Genomic DNA, 20,246 nt, shown 5'->3' with positions numbered 1-20,246 from the left:
GGTTTAAGAGATGAGTTGTCAATATATATGATCAATTTTTTAACAAGTTAGCAAGTGACAATGGTTAGCAAAATTAGTATGACAAATTCTACTAAAAAAATGACTTTGTTAATTTCAAGAAATAAAATACAAGACATAAAGGGATATCTCAAGGGGGGAAAAATCTTATCTATTCTAACTATTCTCTTGTCCTAAGAACAGAAGTGGTCCCATAAAAAAGTCTTATATAAAGGATGACTCAAGTGAGTAATCTGAATCTTCTACTATACCCTGAAAGAAAATGAGGGGGAATAAAAAGCTATAGAAAATTATTCAGCACCACCGTATCAATCCTGGCATTTAGATTATCTGGAACTCCAATAGTGTCCAATAAGGAAAAGTAAAGTGGCTCATTCCTTGAGGAAAATGAAAACAACCAAAATGGCAAATGACTTAAAAATGGCTCTCCTCCAGCCCCTCCTGTCACTCATTAAATCCTGACTATAGAAAAGGCCTTACCAACGGTGCAGCTATCTTCCAGGACTACATCTACATTGCGGTCTCTGTACTCCACCCTGAAGTCCAGCATTCGTGGCTGTCTCTCCACAATCTGTCTGGATGGCACGACTGGTCGAAATGCTGAAGAAGAAGGTGCCGAAGCAGAGGCTGCAGAGTGACTGACTGGTCCATATGCTGGTCCCTGTCCAGTCTCCCCTCCGTATTCACTGGAAGGAAAACATAAAAGAAAGGTTACTGTTGATCAATCCACAGAATTTAACATCAATGGCTCAGGCACTATTCTGACTCAAAGCATTTCACATAAATACTCTCATTTCTTTTTCCCCCCCACTTAATAGTATTTTAATATTCCAATTACATGTAAAAATAGTTTTCAACATTCATTTTTGTAAGATTTTAGTTGCGAATTATTGTGCTTTCCTTTCTTCCCTCTTGCCCAAAACACCAAGCAAGTAGGTTATACATGCACAATCATGTTAAACATATTTCTACATTAGTCATATTCAAAAGAAAAATCAGAACAAAAGGGGAAAAAAACATAAGAAAAAAACCCAACAACAATAAAAGTGAAAATAGTATGAATAGATCATCACACATTGTTGCTTTTATGATATATAATGTTTTCCTGATTCTGCTCACTTCACACAGGATCAGTTCATGAGTCTTTCCAGGTGTTTTCTGTAATCAGCCTGCTCACCTATAAAACAATTTCCTATATTTCTTATTTTCTACAGAACAATAACATTCCATTGCATTCACATATACAATCTGTTCAGCCATTTCTCAACTGATGGGCATCCACTCAATTTTCATTTCCTTGCCACCACAAAAGGATCTGATATGTTTTTTTTTTTAATACAAGTGGGTTCTTTTCCCTGTTTTGTGATCTCTCTGAGATACAGACCCAGTAGTGGTATTGCTGGATCAAAGGATATACACAGTTTTATAGCCCTTTGGGCACAATTCCAAATTGTTCTCCTGAATGGTTGGATCAGTTCACAACTCTACCAACAATGCATTTGTGTCTCAGTTTTCCCACATCCTGTCCAACATTCATTTTCTTTTTCTGTCATCTTATCTAATCTGATAGATGTGAAGTGATATCTCAGAGTTGTTTTAATTTGCATTTCTCTAATCAATAGTGATTTAGAGCAATTTGTATTAATTGTTTTATTTTTTCTAATTATACATTTATATTAACTTTTAAATACACAATTCTTTATAAATTATGTTGGGAGAGAAAAATCAGAACAAAATGGAAAAACCACAAAAGAAAAAAAAAAAAAAAAGTGAACATAGCATATGTGGATTTACATTCAATCTCCATAGTTCTCTTTCTGCATGCAGATGGTATTTTCTACCCAAAGTTTATTGGGATTGCCTTGTATCACTGAAGGCTGAGAAGAGCCATCATCGCACCATCTTGCTGTTACTGTGTACAATGTATTCTTGGTTTTGCTTATTTCACTCAATATCATTTTGTATAAATCTTTCTGGCCTTTCTATAATCAGTTTATTCATCATTTTTTATAGAACAATAATATTCCATTACTTTCATATACCACAACTTGTTCAGCCATTCTCCAAGTGATGGGTATATACTCATTTTCCAATTTTTTGCTACCAAAAAAAGAGCTGCTACAAACATTTTTGCACATGTGGATCCTTTTTCCTCCTTTATAATTTCTTTGGGATACAGACCCAGTAGATACACTGCTGGATCAAAGGGTATGCATCATTTTATAGCCCTTTGGATTGCTCTCCAGAATGATTTGATTTCACAATTCCACCAGCAATGCCTTAGTGTCCCAGTTTTCCCACATCCCCACCACTATTTATCATTACCTTTTCCTGTCATTTTAGACAATTTGAGAGTGTGAGATGATACTTCCAAATTGTTTTAATTTGTATTTTTCTAATCAATAGTGATTTAGATCATTTTTATATGACTATCATTGGCTTTAATTTCTTCTTCTGAAAACTGCTCATATCTTTTGATCATTTATCAAGTGGAAAATGATTTGTATTCTTATATATTTGACTCAGTTCTTTATTTTTAAAATGAGGCCTTTATCAGAAACACTGAGTATAAAAATTGTTTCCCAGCTTTCTGCTTTCCTTTTAGTCATGGTTGCATCGGTTTTGTTTGTGCAAAAACTTTTTAATGCCTGTTTCTGGCCATGCTATTTTCCTGTTTTCTCAGCAGTTTTTATCACATAGTGAGTCCTTATCCTAGAAGCTGGAGTCAATATCAAATCACAGATTTGATCAATAATTTATCAAATAATAGATTACTATAGTCACTGACCTGTCTGACGTACCTAAACTATTCCCACTGATCCAACTTCTATTTCTTAGTCAATAGCAAATGGTACTTTGATAATGGTACTTTGTAATATAGTTTTAGGTCTAGTGTGGCTAGTAGACCACCTATCTTTGAATTTTTTTCATTAATTCATTTGATATTTTTGACTTTTGTTCTTCCAGATGAATTGTTATTATTTTTTCTAGCTCTGTCAGATAGTTTTTTGGTAGATTGGTACAGCACTAAAAGTTTAGACAGAACTGTCATTTTAAATATATTAGCTCGGCCTACCCATAAGTAACTGACATTTTTCCAGTTGTTTAAATCTTACTCTTTGTATTTTGTAATTGTGTTCATATAGTCATATGAGTTTACCTTGGCATGAATACTTCCAAATATTTTATATTTTCTATAGCTATTTTAAAGGGGATTTCTCCATCTTTTGCTGCTGGGCTTTGTTGATGATATATAGAAATGCTGGTGGCATGTATGGGTTTATTTTATATCCTGCAACTTTGTTAAAGTTAGTGCTTCAAGTAGTTTTTTGTTGACTCTGTAGGAGTTTTTAAGTATATCCATATCATCTGCAAAAAGTGAAAGTTTTATTTGCTCGTTGCCTATCCTAATCAATTAATTTTTCTTTTCTTTTCTTTTCTTTTTTTTTTGAGGCTGGGGTTAAGTGACTTGCCCAGGGTCAACAGCTAGTAAGTGTTAAGTGTCTGAGACCAGATTTGAACTTAGGTCCTCCTGAATTTAACGCTGGTGCTCTATCCACTGCGCCACCTAACTGCCCCACAATTAATTTTTCTTATCTTATTGCTAAAGCTAACAGTTCTAGCACAATAATGAATAGTGGTGATAACTGGAATCTGTTTCACCCCTAATCTTATTGAGAAGGCTTCCAGTTTATATCCATTACATATGCTTTGCTGATGATTTTAAATAGATGCTGCTTATCATTTGAAGAAAAATTCGATTTATTCTTATGCTCTCATGTTTTTAATGAGGATGGGTGCTGTATTTTCTCAGAAGTTTCTCCTTCATCTATTCTGATAGTCACAATTTCTGTTAGTTTTGTTATTGATCATTTGGTTGTTATTGGTCAATTATGCTGATGGTTTTCCATCATTGAACCAGCCCAGCATTCCTGATATAAATCCAACTTGGTCATAATATATTATTCTGATGATAAATTGCTGTGATCTCTGATAATATTTTACTTAAAATTCTTATATCAATATTCATTAGGGAAATTGACCTATAATTTTCTTCTATTTTGACTCTTCCTAGTTTAGGTATCAGCCCACCATATTTGTGTCATAAAAGGAATTTGGCAAGCCTCTGCCTATTTTTCCAAACAGTTTATATATTTTTGGAATTAATTGTTCTTTAAATATTTAGCAGAATCCACTTATAAGTCCATCTGGCCCTGGAATATTCTCTTTCTTGAACACTGATTCATTCAGCATGAATGCATCAAGCACTATCTGACAGTCCCTGGGCAAGAAACATACAACAATCAAAGAGCTCCTGCATTCAAAGAACTTAAGAGTTGGGGAGGTGGGGGGAAGGGGAAAGAGGGACGAGCTACAGAAAAATCTATATGAAACCAATGTAAAATATCTAAATAACTTTTGGTGGAGAGGGAGTGGTAGGATCAGGAGAAGGAATCTGGACTTCGGTGGCAGCTGTGTAAGAACGTGACATAGGGACAAGGCAAGAACAAGATGTATGTGCAGAATAAGGCAAAGTGAGGAGCTGAGAATAACATCACAGGTTACAAACAGAGGAAGAGAAGAATGGTGGTGCCTTTGATAATAAAACTGAGAAGTAAAGATAATGAATTCTATTATGGACATGCTGAGTATGAAGTGAAGTGTTTCCAGGATATTCAATCCTATGTCTGATGGGCAAGAGATGCTATGGGACTGAAACATTGATTTGGGAACACATAGATCTAGAAAATAATGATGATTAAACCAATTGGGTCATCAAGTGAAAAAGTACAGAGAGAACACAATTTGTGATACAGCTTGAAAAACACATTCTGGGTGTAGGAAATGGATGATAAGCCAGCAGTAAAGAAGACTTAGTCAAATGAAAAGGTAATATTCTAAAGGCGGAGAGGCCTATGAAGTGGCAACAGAATTAATCCAGGAAGAAGTGAGGACCTAAAAATAACCAATCTGTAATAAAAGCAACTGAGGCCAAGTTCAAAGTCAATAATCATTTATTAAAGAGACCTGACCCTCTTTAACAAACAGGACTACATAACTTCTTCATGATCTGAGATGTCCCCTTTCTATAGGGCCTTGGTTTTATAGTGTCTGGCAAGATAATACAGCTGATGTAAAATACAGGGTTTCATTGGTTGATGGACCTATACCTTCTCTCTCCCCTTCTCTTACCCTCCTCCCTCCACCCCCTTACATACCCCAGTAGAAAGCATCTACACAGGCCAAAAAAAGAGCAGGCCTAATGGTCATAGGACAAGCAAGGGGCACCCACCAGGCAAGTTTCCCTACTTTGGGCAATAGAAAGGGACAATAAAAGACAGAAGGACAAAAAGAGGTTAGGGACTTAAAGAAATTAGGGAACTTTCCAAACCATTAGGATATCTCAACCATCCTAATTTGGTCACTTACTCATCAAGAAAAAAGATGGAATTCTTCTAGTTACCATCATATTTAAGCAAGTGCACTTATAACCCTTAAATCAAAGCTCTGGGACCAAATATAAGATCTTTAAACTACAGGTCACCAATGACCTCTGACCAATGACCAATGACCGAGAGGGCATTGGTAATAAGTTTTATTTTGGACATGTGAAGTTTAAGATGATTGTGTGACATCAAGGTGAAATATATACAAGGCAGTTAGAGATATGACTAGAGCTCCGAGAGATTGTCTGCATATGTAGATTTGATCATTTTCTGCCTAGATATCATCACTGAGCTGAAGAAAATTAATATTACAGATGTCTATAGAGTAAAGAAGGTCCTAGAGAGAACCTGGAAGTATACCCACATTAAAAAAAGTAGGGGATTGATGATGACAATCTATCAAAGGAAACTTCAAAGGAAGTCCAAAATGATAGGACAAACAGCAAAGAGCAATGTCATGAAAGTCCAGAAAGGAGAGACTATCCTGAAGGAGGGGGTAATCAAGAGAGTTAAAAGCTTCTTTAAGATCCTTCCATCTCTAACACTGTATGCTATGAAGTCCATAGATACAATCCGATCTATAGAATCTCAGAACTGGGTGGAATCCAGAAACCACAGAGCCCTTCTCACCCATACCCAAAAAGTCTCCAACATGCCCAACTAAGTAGAAAGACTGGAAGTATAGCAAGGACAGGTTACTAAGGGTTTTAACGGGCAGCCTTTGGGGGCAGATCTCCTCAGTATCTAGCACAGTGTCTAATACACAGCAAGGACTTAAGATAAAAGCCTGACTGGTAGGGACTCTTCTAGCTCAAATACTCAATGCTATAATATTTTGGATCTAAAAAGAGTTTTCTACAGAAGCGTCCAATCCTTGATAAAAATAAAGGGATTAAAAGAAAAATGTTCTAAATCAGAACAAGGAGGCTGGCATGTTTGGCAACTGTGAAGGAAAGAAAAAGAAGCAATTTTCTAATAAGATTAAAAGTTTGGATAGAATTGCTAGTGCCAAATTAAGACCAAAAATTTCCTGCTTGTCAGCCTTCTGAAGTCAGCACTTATTAAAAAGAAAATGTAAAAACAAAACCCAGATCCCAGTCTGTAAGATACACAGCAATGACCCAAATAATTGATCATTGCATTACCTGTAAAGCTTCAAGATGTAGGCAATCCTTTCCATCTAATACCCTGCACATTAGGCAGAACAAGAAAAACTGTTCTTGTGTGACAGACGCAGAGAGGTGACCAAAGCAGACTCAAAGGCAGGATTCAAATCCAGGATCCCTGACCCCAGCTTCATCACCACAGCTAGTAATTCAGCACAGAAAGCTAGACAATAATAACAAAAGCCTCTGTGCAGAACTTTATATTTATAAACTTTTCATTTCATGTCAAAGTTACCTATTTTATCTTTTGTAATTGCTCCTATCCGTAATACAGAGATGCTACATGATCTCATCTGACTACTGTAGAAGAGGGAAATACGCATTTATTAAGCACTTACTCAGGAACTGCTGAGCACCTTACAAATGTTACTGAGCTTCACAATAATCCCGGGCTGTAGATGATGATATTATCCCCATTTTATAGCTGTGGAAGATGAAGCAGACAGAGGTGAACTGACTTGCCCAGGATCACATAGCTACTAAGCCTTTCGGGCTAAATCTGAAATCAGGTCTTCCTGACCCAGGCCCAGAATGCTGTTGGCTAGGTCCCTCCAAGAGGAAACAATACACACCCACTCCATCTGGCATTCCTATAATCAAACACAAACTCCTCTTGGGGGTTTCTAAAGCCATGCACAGCCAGGCCCTGCTGTCTTGCCAATGTCCACGGACCTTGCCCCCAATCCTCTCACCCAAAGGGTCTTTTCCTCTGCTCCTCCCTCATGACACTCAATCTCTCAACTCAGTGCCTCATGTGCTGACCGGCACCCCTTCTACCAGGAATGTACCCATTCTTAGCTCTGCCTTCCTTTCATTAAGAGGAAGGAACCACCTCCTTTCCTCCCTTCCTCTCTAGCTCTACTCCCAACTCTTTGGACTTCACCCTCATGGCCCCCTATTTTAACTCTTCTTCTACATTCAGCTACTGTCTGTGGGAGTCCTCTGCCATTAGAATATAAGCTCCTTGAGGACAGGAAATATCTTTCTTCTATTCTTTAAGCCATATCATCAGCACTGAGTACGGAGCCCCACACACAGTTTTGTTGTCAATGGGTTCTTTCAGTTGTGTCCAACTCTGTGACCCCTATGCGGCTTTCTTGGCAAAGACACTGGAATGGTTTGCTCTTTCTTTTTCCAGATGAGGAAACCAAGACCAATGGTTTAAGTGGCTTGCCCAGGGTCATACAGTAAATGTTCCAGGCCAGATTTGAAAACTCCAGGCCCACTGCCTTTGCATTTAATAAAGATTTAGCAATCTGATTTGGTTTATTAATGAGCGAGTCCTTCCTTCCCACCTACTTTGAATATATTTGTTACTTTATACTTAGGATGTTTATATATATATATATATATATATATATATATATATATATATACATATATATATTAGTTTCACAAATTAGATCATACTATTAAAAAATCAAAAGAGAAATAGATCATATACCTTCTTCACTCCTATTGGGAGATGATGTCTCCTTATCTGAAGAAAGGACAGAGGCAATTACAAAAGATAAAAAATGATAAAAAAAATGCTAATTACATGAAACTGAATAGCTTTTGCACAAGTGAAATTAATGTAATTAAGATTAAATAGGGAAGCATTTGCATGGGAAAAATTTTTCTCTGATAAGTTTTTGATATCCAAGATATTTGTTCATTCATTTTTTAATCATGTCTGACTTTTTGTGACCCCACTTGGGGTTTCTTGGCAGAGACACTGGACTGATTTGCCATTTCCTTCTCCAATTCATTTACAGTTGAGGAAACTGAGGCAACAGGGCTAAGTGACTTGCCCAGAGTCATCCAGTTAATAAGTGTCTGAGGCCAGATTTGAACTCAAGAGGTTGGATCTCCCTGATAATTGTCACACACTGAATGCAACACAGCACCTCCAAGGTGGCCCTCATTAAGTTATCTAATATCTCTGTTGAACATCCAGCTCCTTCCCCTCAGAGAATGGAAGTTTCTCTAGGAGAGAGACTTTGACTATTTCCCCAGCTCCTATCACCAACACACAAAACCAGTTAAATGAATCCTTGTTGTCTAAGTGACCTAATTCACATTCCCTTTTTGCAGGTAAGAAAGCGATATCCCAGAGAAGGTCACAGCATGCTGAGGGCACAGCTCTTCTGACTTCCAGTCAAATCCTATTTCTCAAACTACACCACTCTACCAACTTCTCTGCATTTTGTTTTCCTCCTTTATTAAAAGAAGTTTGTAGATGAGTGCAAGTAGCAACATACAGCAGAAACAGGGCCATACATGGCACCCAAGAAGACCTGGGTTCAAGTCCTACTTCTGAATATTCTCACTTAGCTGAGCATTTGGGGCAATCCCCCATAACTCCTTCAGATTCTTGTTTCTTCATCTGTAAGTTGAGGGTATTAAAATCCTTTAGCATTTACATCAAAGGATTATTGTGAGTCTCATGTAAGGTTATTATCTCACATGGTTTAAAAAATGCTTCAAGTACATAAATATACAAACTAAAGAGAATATCAAATAGAATTTTAAAAAATCAGAAAAGGAAATGGGACTAGCTATAAAAGAATTAACAAGGGTGTGTGTATGTGTGTGTGTGAATTCTGGTCATTATTTATAGAAGAATTTCATCAAACTTTTAAAGAAAAATTAATAACATCAATTATTCTCAATATTGAGAAAAAAGCACTTTATAATACTCCTTTTATAATGCAAATAATGTCCTAGTAACAAATGCAAAAGAAGATAAAGCAGAGAAATTCAGAATCATATTATTAATCAATAGTGAATCAAAAGTTTTAAATAAAATTCCAAACAGACTACAGCAATTTATCTAACAACAATGATCAGCAGGCTGAATTTATACCAGGCATAGAAAAATGGTTCAAAATTAGGAGAACAATTAGCATCATTTTGTCAATAATTACTATTATTTGCCCCATTTTACAGATGAGAAAACTGAAGCCTCAAAAGATGAAAGAATTTGCCCACATTCACATAACTTGTTAACTGTTAGGGCTCAGACTCAAAATTTTTGACCTCAAGACCCAATGGTCTTTCTAGTTCCATCCACCCATTGTCACCCTGAAAAGGCCCAAACAGCACTGCTGACATCTTTATTCTCCACAGACAATTTTTCCTGGTAGTAAGGCTGCATAATTTAACAGCTTTATTAAAATTCTGGAGTTTTGTGCCAATGGGATGGGTTGACTAATAAAGTCTATTACTGAATATATAGGGACATATTCCCCTGAAAAGTCAAATGTATAAATAAGAAGTGTCTTTCTTCCTGCCTATCTATGCCATTCCTTGCATTTTGCCTCTCACTTTGGAAAAAAAAAACTAAAGCTTTCAACTCTTCAAATGGTACAAAAGCACCTCTCTTGCTTGCCTCTGGTCAGCAGACTCATGAGAAGAATTTTCAGCTACGGCAAATCCAGTGATTTCAGGACTTAAAAACAGAATGAATTTGTTTGGCTTGGGGGTGGAGGTGAGGGCCCAAAAGAACAACATTCCTGAAAAACAACTGAATTTTCTGAACAAATAACTTGTTCATTTAATAAAAACAGAAACAAGTGACTGGTTAAAAAGTTGAGTGAAAGCTATCAGAGTAAAGCTCACACGATAATCATGAACCAAGCAATTGCACCTTCTGACCCAGGACTGTGGAGAGTCTGGCTCTTAAGGAAAATAGGCTTTGGCTTAAGATTCGTTGAACACAATTACACTGTCCCAAAACAGGCAAAATGGCTCTTCTTCTCTGGCAGAGTGGGCATCAGAAAGCAGGCTGGGGCTGACTCAGCAGAGAGCGGCCAAACACACAAGGATTTCGTGCAGCAGATTCTGGCCGGAGAAGTGACAATAACATTTATTCTGGAACTCTGTCAGACTGCAACCATATTTAGCACTTTTTAAATTTAACTTTTTAAGTGGAAGGGGCAAAGCTAATTCTGAAGCAAGTTCCTGTGCACATCTGGTTTGCTTTTGCAACAAGGCCTTCCTCAGAATTAAATCCTTTTGGAACCAAAGAAAAACGTTGGTGCTGAACCTGGAAAATATGCCCACTTTCTTAGGATGAAACTACTTCTGATTATAGGGGGAGGGGAAGGCAAGAAAGGGCTGGATCTGTGGATCACTCACTTCCCAGCACAGGAGGGGACAAGGAGGTACAAAACAACACTGTACTCCCTTATAAATCTGCTTTATCTCCATAGGATAGCAAACATTTTCGAAAGCCTGCTGAGGTGGAGGATGTCTTGTAACCAGGCACTTTCCTGTTTGTCCTAAACAAGCAAATTCTTATAGGGTGTTTCTGTTTGTCTCATCTGCACTTAGCAGCTCAGAGTCCTAAACCCCAAAACCCAAGAAAACATGGGAACGAGAGGTCCCTGGAAGTGGGGGTGGGTTCACCTCCTCCTAAAGGAAAGAAGAGGATGCATGGCATCTGACTTAAGGCCAGCAATGAAGCTAGCCCCAGTTCCTGAAGCTAACTCTTCCCACCAGCACCAAAGTCCCTTCGTCTTTTCCCACCTCACACTCCAGAACTCAGTCTGAAGTGACCCAGGCCCAAATGTTTTATTTACATTCTATAAACAGCACAGAGTCCTACTGAAAAAAGCCCAGGCTAGCTCCACTCCTTACCACTTGAGTGACCTTGGATAAGACAGTGTCCTTGTTGGGTCTCAATTTCTTCTTCTTACAAATTAAACACATCAGGGGCCAATGAGGTTTTTTTTGAGCAAAATATAGCAAAAATTCTAACCAGCTAACAATGTGATTAATAATCATCAAAACCCTATGCTAAGCTAAAGAATTTGTGCCATCAGTTGCAATGATCTTGTGAATCTAGAGAGGATTCTGGGAATTGAGGATGGATCACAATATAGCATTTTCACTTTTTGTTGTTTAGTTGCATTTTGTTTTCTTTCTCATTTTTTTTTCCTTTTTAATCTGATTTTTCTTGTGCAGCAAGATTATTGTGGAAATGTGCATAATAGAATTACATATATTTAATATATATTAGATTATTTGTCATATAGGGGAAGAGGTGGCGGGAAGGGGAAGAAAAATTTGGAACACAAGGTGTTGCAAGGGTGAATGTTGAAAAATTATCTATGCATATGTTTTGAAAATAAAAAACTTTAATTCTACAAAGTCAGAGCTGGGAAGGATCTCAGAGGTCCAGACAAGAATCTCATTAAATATATTCATCAAGTGGTCCTCCAATCTTTGCTTGGAAATCTAATTTTTAGAAGGCATTTTTATCAAGCTAAAATCTATGTCTGGCAATCTTCCTTTACTGCTCCAAGTTTCACCAACAGGACATGGCAGGCCACTTCTAACCCCTCTCCCCTGATACAGCCTTTAAAATATACTTGTGATTACTGTGCCCACTAGAATTCCTATTCCTTCAATTCAGAGCTTTGCTTCACAAACATGTTTTATCTCCTGATCCTTACTGGTGTTTCTTTTCTAATAATAATTGTACTTTCTCTCATACCTACTCCCAAAACACTGCTCCTACAGATCAGTAGTGTCTAACTCACATAGAAATGGGGATCACTAAAGCATACATTAGGATCTTTACAGATTATCTGGTGACTTATAAAACCACATATTATAGAAGAATTGTACATGTTTAACATATATTGGATTACTTGCTATCTAGGAAAGGCTACTGGGGAAAGGAAGGGAAGAAAAAAAATTGTAACACAAGGTTTTTCAAGGGTGAAAGTTGAAAACTATGCATATATACTAAAATAAAAAGCTTTATTTAAAAAAAAACCCATATATTAACAGCATCTATATGTTGTTGTATTTTCATTTACTTTGTTAACTATTTCCCAATGATATTTTAATCTGATCCAGGCCACAAGCAACCAATTTGACCTTTCCTCATAGAGGGAGTCAGAAGAATCACCTCATCCAAATACTGATGGCTATTATTTACTAGCTCTGTGATTTTCCTTCCCTCCTAGAGGAGTTCAAAACCTGGAGTGTAGTGTTACTCTTTAGCCCATTCCTGCTGGCCCTTCCTAATGTTTTATTGCCATCTCATCTCTCTCAACGCCTTATTCTCCCTAGATCTATTCTTCATCTTTATTGTGATCTTCAATCCATCCACTCATTACTACTTTCCCAGATCATAACTCTCCCTCTTGTTTTAATTTCCTCTTTTGAATGTTAATCCTTAATATAACCAGTTTAATTCCATACTATCACCTACTCTGCAGTCCCTTCTCTCTTTTTCCTTTTTCTTTCCTTTATTCTGTTTGTGAATTCCTCATGCCATCTTCCTCCTCATAAGCTGCTTAAAAAAAAAAAAAAAAAAAAAAAGGAAAAAAGTGAAGGAGTTCACTAAAAATTTATGTTATTGAATATCAAATGGGTCCTCACCACAGGAAGGCAATCATTTTATTCCTCCCTAAGTCATTCTCGACCTCATTTCCCCATAGAAGATATTCCAAACTTTTTCTGCTCTCCAGTTTACCCTACTTTCACACCAGCAGGCTGGCCCCCTCAGGGGTACCCACTCTTCTGTGTCTCTAAAGCTTAACATACTTCCTAGCATATAATAAATGCTTAATAGATTCTTTGTTTCTCTCAAACCTCCCACATTTCCATTTTCTTCTTAGCTAATATTGTCCTCCTTACTGATTCTCTCATGAGACATTCCCTTTCCTGACTTGGGATTTCTCCTGGTCGCCTTTCAAGCCTGAAATTCTCTCCTTCCTTATCTATGCCTTTTGGCTTCCTTCAAGTCTACCCTCTACAAGAAGTTTTTACCAATCCCCCTTCACTCTATGGATTATTTCCAATTTATTCTGAATATTTTGCCTTCCCCATTAGACTCTGACCTCTGTGAGAGGGATTATTTTGTTTCCTATTGGGGTTGGGGGGGATGGGATATAGTATCCCTAGTGCTTATCCTGTTTCTAGTACAGAATAGGCACTTAAAATATGACTTGAATGGGAAAAGACTCAAGGATGCTACTCTCAACGATGAAGAAAAAGCATTGTGCTAATTCTGGCTACAGACAGGCTGAAGGAGCCTGGTACAATGAACACTACTGCCTGCCAAGAATCAGAATGTGATAAATAACAAATGTTCTGCAATAATTCCCCTATTCAACAAGCATTCCTTAAGTATTTAATATATACAAGACATTCTTCTGATGCTGGAAGATAAAAGGATGAAATATACAAATATGCAAAAAAGTATTCTATGAATGCCAGCATTGGGGGCTGGGAAGCTGATGACCTTTCTTTATGGTTGCTTACATTTACTCAATCTCAGTTAATTATGCTAAATGTTAAATTTCTATAACAGAGTAAACACTCTTTTAGCAAACTGCTCTATTATCTCCCCATATTTAACAAGTACCTCCAAGATGCCTTTCACTTATTGGGAATTCTGGAGACCTAAGTAGCAAAGGAAAAACAACTGGCTATTTTTCTATTTTAACCAATATTGAGATCAAGTCTTCTAGGTGATGGATGCTGAGTCTGTGCATTATATAGGGAAGCATAAGCAACTGGCCCTACCATCCATAATTGGTAAAATACATAAAAAGCTAAGACATGGGAATGTGAGAGGCAGCCTGGCAGAATGGAATCAGAAAATTCAGGCTTGAATTGTGGTCATCACAATTTGTTATTGTTACATTCTTACATACCTTTGGAGAATGCCATTTTCTTGTGGGATTACACCATTGATAGCTGCCTGTGAACAAAAGACACAAACATCCATTTAAAACAATACACAAATCATGAAAGGAAATCAGCATGCTTTGATGGAACTTATTTAAGCAAGAAACAAACATTTTTCTAATCATCTGAACTACACTCCATTAAGGGCTTCTCCAACTTTTCAGCAGACAAAAACCAAGAAGTTGAAATGTAATTTTCCCAAACCTCTGGTCATAAAAGGCCCAATTCTAGAATTCTCATTTAGGCAAGATCTGGATGGACCAGGAAGTGGTAGACTTTGTGATCAAGTTCAACTGGAGAATTACAGGAAAGTGTTCTTTATATCCACTTCACTCTTCAAAATTGGCTGAAGAGAAGTGGGCAGAGAGACCAGGTTGTATCGGACACACAATACCAGAAAGCCAAATATGAGTAAACCCACAGGTGTCCAACCCTCTCATTTTATATAGGAGAAAACATGTGTAAGAGAAGGAAAAACACTAGGCCAAAGTCACAGGAGAAAGATGACCATATCATAAAGCTAAAATTGGCTGAGCTCAAAGCTTTAAGCTCTTTCCACCACACAGCTCCTAGCACTTCGAGGGCCATCCTAGGCATCCTGATCAAAATCTTGCCACTGGATCCAGAGGGCTCTGGAGGAGAGAGGAAGGCCCAGCCCTCCCTTACTCAAATCCAATTCACTTGCACATCATGGCTTCATCTCCCTGAGGTGATTGATGGTCCTTTTTGAGAAAAAAGGAGAAACAGGAAACAACAATCCCAGTACTGCTAATGACATATTAGGCATTTAATAATGCTCCTTGATTTATTGATCCCAACTGTACTTATAATACCTGAATAATAACAGCTCAAACAAAAGGCTGACAGGGCACTACCTGGGGAGCAAGAGTCCCTTGGGGGAGGGGCTACAGCTACAAGTGTCACTAGAACGAGAGCTGTATGGCACTAGTGTGATGCAAGACAGTGAATCTGACTTTATCATAAGACTGGAAGCTGGGAAGGAACTGAAAGATGATTTAAATCAACTCCTTCATTTTACAGATGAGAAAAATGAAGTCCTGAGAGAGGAAAGGATTTGCTTTTGTCACAAACACACAGAGCAAAACCCCAAATTTTCTGACTTAGTTTAGTGTTCGTTCCTTCTCCTGCCTTAGTGGGGAACAAGTAGGCCAGCCCAGGCTGCAAGCTTGGTGGAAACCAATGGATAAAGCCAAACTCAGCTTCTTTTCCTCTCATTCTTCATTATAATCAACCTGACAAATGGAAGACTTTGTGAAATGTTCACTTTAACATTTGCCAAAGGTGGAACCTTCTACTCTGTTCTTACTATTGAGCTAAAATAGAATAAATAGGGGCTGGCAATGGGGAAGGGGCTGGCCATCGATTTAGGGAAGGGGAGGGGAGAAGAAGGAGAAGACAGTTAATATAAGTCATATAGGCAGAGTACACTACAGGAATGCTGGTAAACCAGAAAGCTGAAACAAATATCCAGTCAAGTAAGATTTCCTTCCTATGTTCCAATAACTTTGCACAGACAGAATCATCCAAGGCCAGCCTGGACAACTGCGTCTCTTCTGTTGTCAGCAAGTTCCATTGGGCAGAATCCTTTTCCTGAATCCTCACTTTTTCTAAAGAACAAAAAGAGGCCATCTTCTATTTCTTACTGCTTTTCACATGTCCCCTGAACCTCTGAAAGGTTGTCACGAATGTCATTCACTTTTGCTTCTTATATATCCTGTTTCTTTCTAGGCTTAGATCAAGTACCACCTTCTTTATGAAGCCCTTCCTGATCTAGGATTCTGAATTCTGATCCTTTCCCGTCTTCCCAATCCCAAACCAAGAACTCAGACTTCCCTGCAAAAAAATAACAAAAAAAAAAAAAAAAACCACCTCATTCTATAATTCTAAACTGAAGATAACAAGGTAAGGTCATGAGAGATAAGGGCCTGGTCTCAGATATTAACAGAACTGGAGAGAAATAATCAGATTCTAGAAACTTTTCAAATATAAAAAAAAGTCAACAGAGCATCACTTTTCTGTCATTTAGAGTCTTCCAATGAAGAGAAGTCAATCTGCTGCCCAAATGCTTTTTAACAAAGATCTGTTAGGATTTCCCCCCCCTAATAATCATCCCAAATCTGCTTCTGGGGTAACCTCTTTCCTGTGTTTTGGGAGCCAAGCACATCTTTCTAATCCCTCCTTTACAGGAAAGTCTTTTATTATTTTAGAGCTAAAAAAAAAAATGAAGTGGTGAGAGGTGAAGAGACCTGCCCAGAGTCAATGTGTCAGATAGAGGATACAAGACCAGGTCTCTCTCATTCTGAGTAGGACACTGCGTCCGCTACACCTAACTGCAATGTCAAAGGCCGTGAGAGGTCCAGAGTGGATAGATATGTAGAGCACCCCAGATAGTGGGGAACTCTGAGAAAAGTATACTTGAAGCAAAGATACTTACAGCAGAGTGTTAACTCAGTGTGATTGATGAGATGATGGTTCTCTAGTTTACATATACTTAATATGGTGATGTAACAGTTCTACAATTGACACATGCTTAGTGTACTGTAGTGATTTACTAAGATATATAAAGGCTGAGAGGACTTGAAATAAGCAGACAAGAGAGAGACAGAGAGAGAGAGAGAGAGAGAGAGAGAGAGAGAGAGAGAGAGAGAGAGAGAGAGAGAGACAAAGAGAGAGAGACAGACAGACAGACAGACAGACAGAGAGACAGAGAGAGACAGAGACAGAGAGACAGAGAGACAGAGAGAGAGTGTGTGTGCTCAAGCTCAATCTCAGATCCAGAGAGATCCTGGAGAAAGCTAGCCCAGAGATTACATAAATATTGCTAATTAGGGCAATCAAAGAGGGCTTCATGGAAAACTCTTAATAGAATGCATAACAGTTCTCATCCCCTTGGGATCCTAACCACCAAACTCTACTTCCAATATACTTCTACTAGTATGTGATACACAAAGTTGAAATAGAAATTATGTAATCTACTTTCCAGAATTCTTGAGAAATCTTCAACAATGTGAAATACATACTTGGGAATGAGATGATCTTCAGCAGGATAATGGTGCTGTTTGTTAACAAAAGCTGAACCTTTCTTTCATTGGAGAAGAGAAAATAAAGAGTACTAATCTAAGTCTTCTAAGAAAGATAGAGAATAGTCTGCCACCATCACTGAAATGAGAGTCCTTAGAAAATATTTATATGTATTAGATTTTCAAAGAAAAGTCACCATAATTAGATAACATGGTGTTTAATTCCACTTCCATCCCTTATTAGCTGTGTGATCTTTAATAAGCTAGGATAATTCAATTCAAAAATACTTATTAAGTTGCTATTATGTGCCAGGTGCAGTGCTAAGCTATACTACTATATTAAAATAGCATCCTAGTTGGTAATATTTCTTCACTCTGATCCATCCTCTATAGAGACACAAGTGATTTTCCTAAAGCAAATTCTGATTATGTTAATTCTCCTCAAATTTTATTGGCTTCTTACTGCATCTAGGGATCAAAAATGCATTCCTGCATTTGGTTTTAAATCTATTCACATCTAATGCTGACCCATTTTTTTCAAAATCATTCATTATACATTTTTGCCCCTTCTCATATTTGACAACAATGCTTCTCTAACTGTGCTATAGAGAACCACAGAACACCCCAAATTTGGTCTATTTTTTCATGAATCTTATGCTGTTTGATAATAAGCATTATAAATAATGATGCTATGGCTAACAGATATGTTTTGTGTAACTTCATATGCATACTTGATATCACAGAGGAGGCAGAGCCAAGATGGCATAGTAAAAAGGCAGGGACTTGCTGGAGCTCTTCCTGCAAAGCCCTCCAAATAACTTTAAATAATGATTTTAAACAAATTTTAGAGACAGAGTAGAATAATTTTCCTGCCCCTGATGGTTTGGAAGGTCTTCAGGAAAGATCTGTTGCATAAGGAAGATTGTCAGGAAAGGATGGCACACTAGGATGTTCAGAGAGTGCCAGCAAACCAGGAGCAAACTTTAGGAGCCAGTGAATCAACAGTGAAGGCAGCAGCAGAAACAGCAAAGGTGGTGACAAGCAGCAGCAATAATCGTTGGGAGGTCTCAGCTCACAAGTGGGGGGTGGGAGGAAAGGGCTGGTCAGAGGGGGATTGCAGGGGCCTCTTTGCTGGCACTGGCCAGACTCTCTTGCTTTGGCCACAGTCAGATTTGGATAACAATGCTGGCTCACTGGAAGGACCTCTGAAAACAATTGACATTGGAACACTGCACCTTCCACCCTGGAAATAGAATTCTACTTTAACAAAGAGTTAAAGGCTGAGTAATAGGCTGGGGAAAATAAGCAAACAACAGAAAAAGATTCTGACCATAGAAAATCAAGGAAGAACAAAGTCAAAGCTCCTTTATACAAACAAAGCCTTCCCCCCCCCAAAAAAAAAAAAAAAAAAATTGGTCTCAGGCCACAAAAGCTAAAATTAGAAAAAACTGGGAAGAGAAATGATACAAAAGGAAATACAAAAAGGAAATGAAGAAAAGAAATGTTTTAAAAAGCAAAATTGGCCTAATGGGAAAGAAAAGAGACACAAAAATTCACTGAGGAAAATAATTTCGTTAAAAATTAGAATTGTGCAAGTGAAAGGTGATTTTAGGAGAAATCAAGAAATAATATTTAAAAAAAAATCAAGAGGATGAAAAAATGGGATATAGAAAAAATTAAGGTTAAAATGTTTTATATGTAATTGGAAAATATTTAATGAAATAAATAAAAGTATGTTTAGAATATCAATAGTGTTAATGTTAGAAGATTTTATTATAAGATTTCTGGCCAAAGTTTGTTTAACTTGAAGTAGACAAGTCTGAGAAGCAGGGAAACACCTCAGGGTCAAACTGCTCTTTTTTGCTGCTTCTTAGACACTGTACTCTGTGTAATCTCCCCATATATCAAGCCCACATCTGAAATTTTCTCCCTTTCTCCCTCCCTCCCCTTCAGAGAAACCCATACCTCCTTTAAGAATCAGTATATACACAACCTTCCAAACAAATGGGGTCAGGAACAGTGGAGTCCAGATCCTGCCTCACTCACACACACATCTCAGATGTCATTTACTAAGTCACTGTACCTCTGGGCTTCAGTTTCTTGCCCTCCAAAATTAGGCATATGAGAAATAATAGTGTCTACTTCAGAAGATAATAAGAAAGATTAAGTGAATTAACCAAGCAAAGTATTTTGTAAAACTTGAAGCTATATTAAAACTTAGTAGCTATTATTATTATTATCCAGTCCCCTCTCTGTTCCTAATTACCTATATTTAACTGAATTTTTTTGTATACTTCCATAAGGGAGTGAAGGCTTGGTTTCCTTCCCCCATAGTAGATGAAATCATAGCTAAAGAGCAGATAACAAAGGAAAAGAGGAATTAATAGGTTAGCAAGGCAACCACCCCATGACCCCTTTCTAAAGTGTGATGTTTTATTTGAAATTAAAGATAACAAAAAATGGAGACCATTTACAGAACAGCTAAAACACTTAGAAGTTTAAAAGAGTAGTCCCCAGGAATTACCTGAGAAGTGAAGAGTGAGGGAAGGAAGGAATTTCTGGTTCCTGATGGCTCACATAGCTTTTAAAGGCAGATAATTGATCAGTGGGAGATGCTTTATAACGTGGAAGGTAGAGACAGAAGTGTTGTCCCTACAGGGATATACAGATTCAGAGATAGCTATTTGAGGGAAAAGACAATGTTCAGAAATGGGAGCTCTAGAAGAAAGGATCCAAAAAACAGTTCTGATAATCAATTTAGCATTTTTAGAAAGAAGTCTCTGGACACCCGGCTGAGCAACTTCCCAGGTAAATAGACCTACCTTGGCATGGGGCTACGTGAGAACTGCAGAAGAACGGACATCTAACTCTAGTAGTACCAG

The 20,246-nt window shown here is 37.6% G+C and overlaps 1 protein-coding gene across 1 annotated transcript in view; it reads right to left on the bottom strand.

Annotated features, from left to right (window-relative positions):
• FAF1 (Fas associated factor 1) overlaps positions 1-20,246 on the bottom strand; it is a 379,742-nt gene that overhangs the window by 276,930 nt on the left and 82,566 nt on the right. Inside the window, exons 3-4 of the mRNA XM_074265977.1 lie at positions 14,290-14,336; positions 499-704 (exon numbers count right to left, since the gene is read on the bottom strand). Coding sequence (XP_074122078.1) covers positions 499-704; positions 14,290-14,336 — 253 coding nt within the window. The remainder of the gene's footprint in view (positions 1-498; positions 705-14,289; positions 14,337-20,246) is intronic.

This window comes from Sminthopsis crassicaudata, chromosome 4 (assembly GCF_048593235.1).
Source record: "Sminthopsis crassicaudata isolate SCR6 chromosome 4, ASM4859323v1, whole genome shotgun sequence".
In the NCBI taxonomy this organism is placed as follows: domain Eukaryota; kingdom Metazoa; phylum Chordata; class Mammalia; order Dasyuromorphia; family Dasyuridae; genus Sminthopsis; species Sminthopsis crassicaudata.
This window is presented reverse-complemented; position numbering and strand designations above follow the sequence as displayed.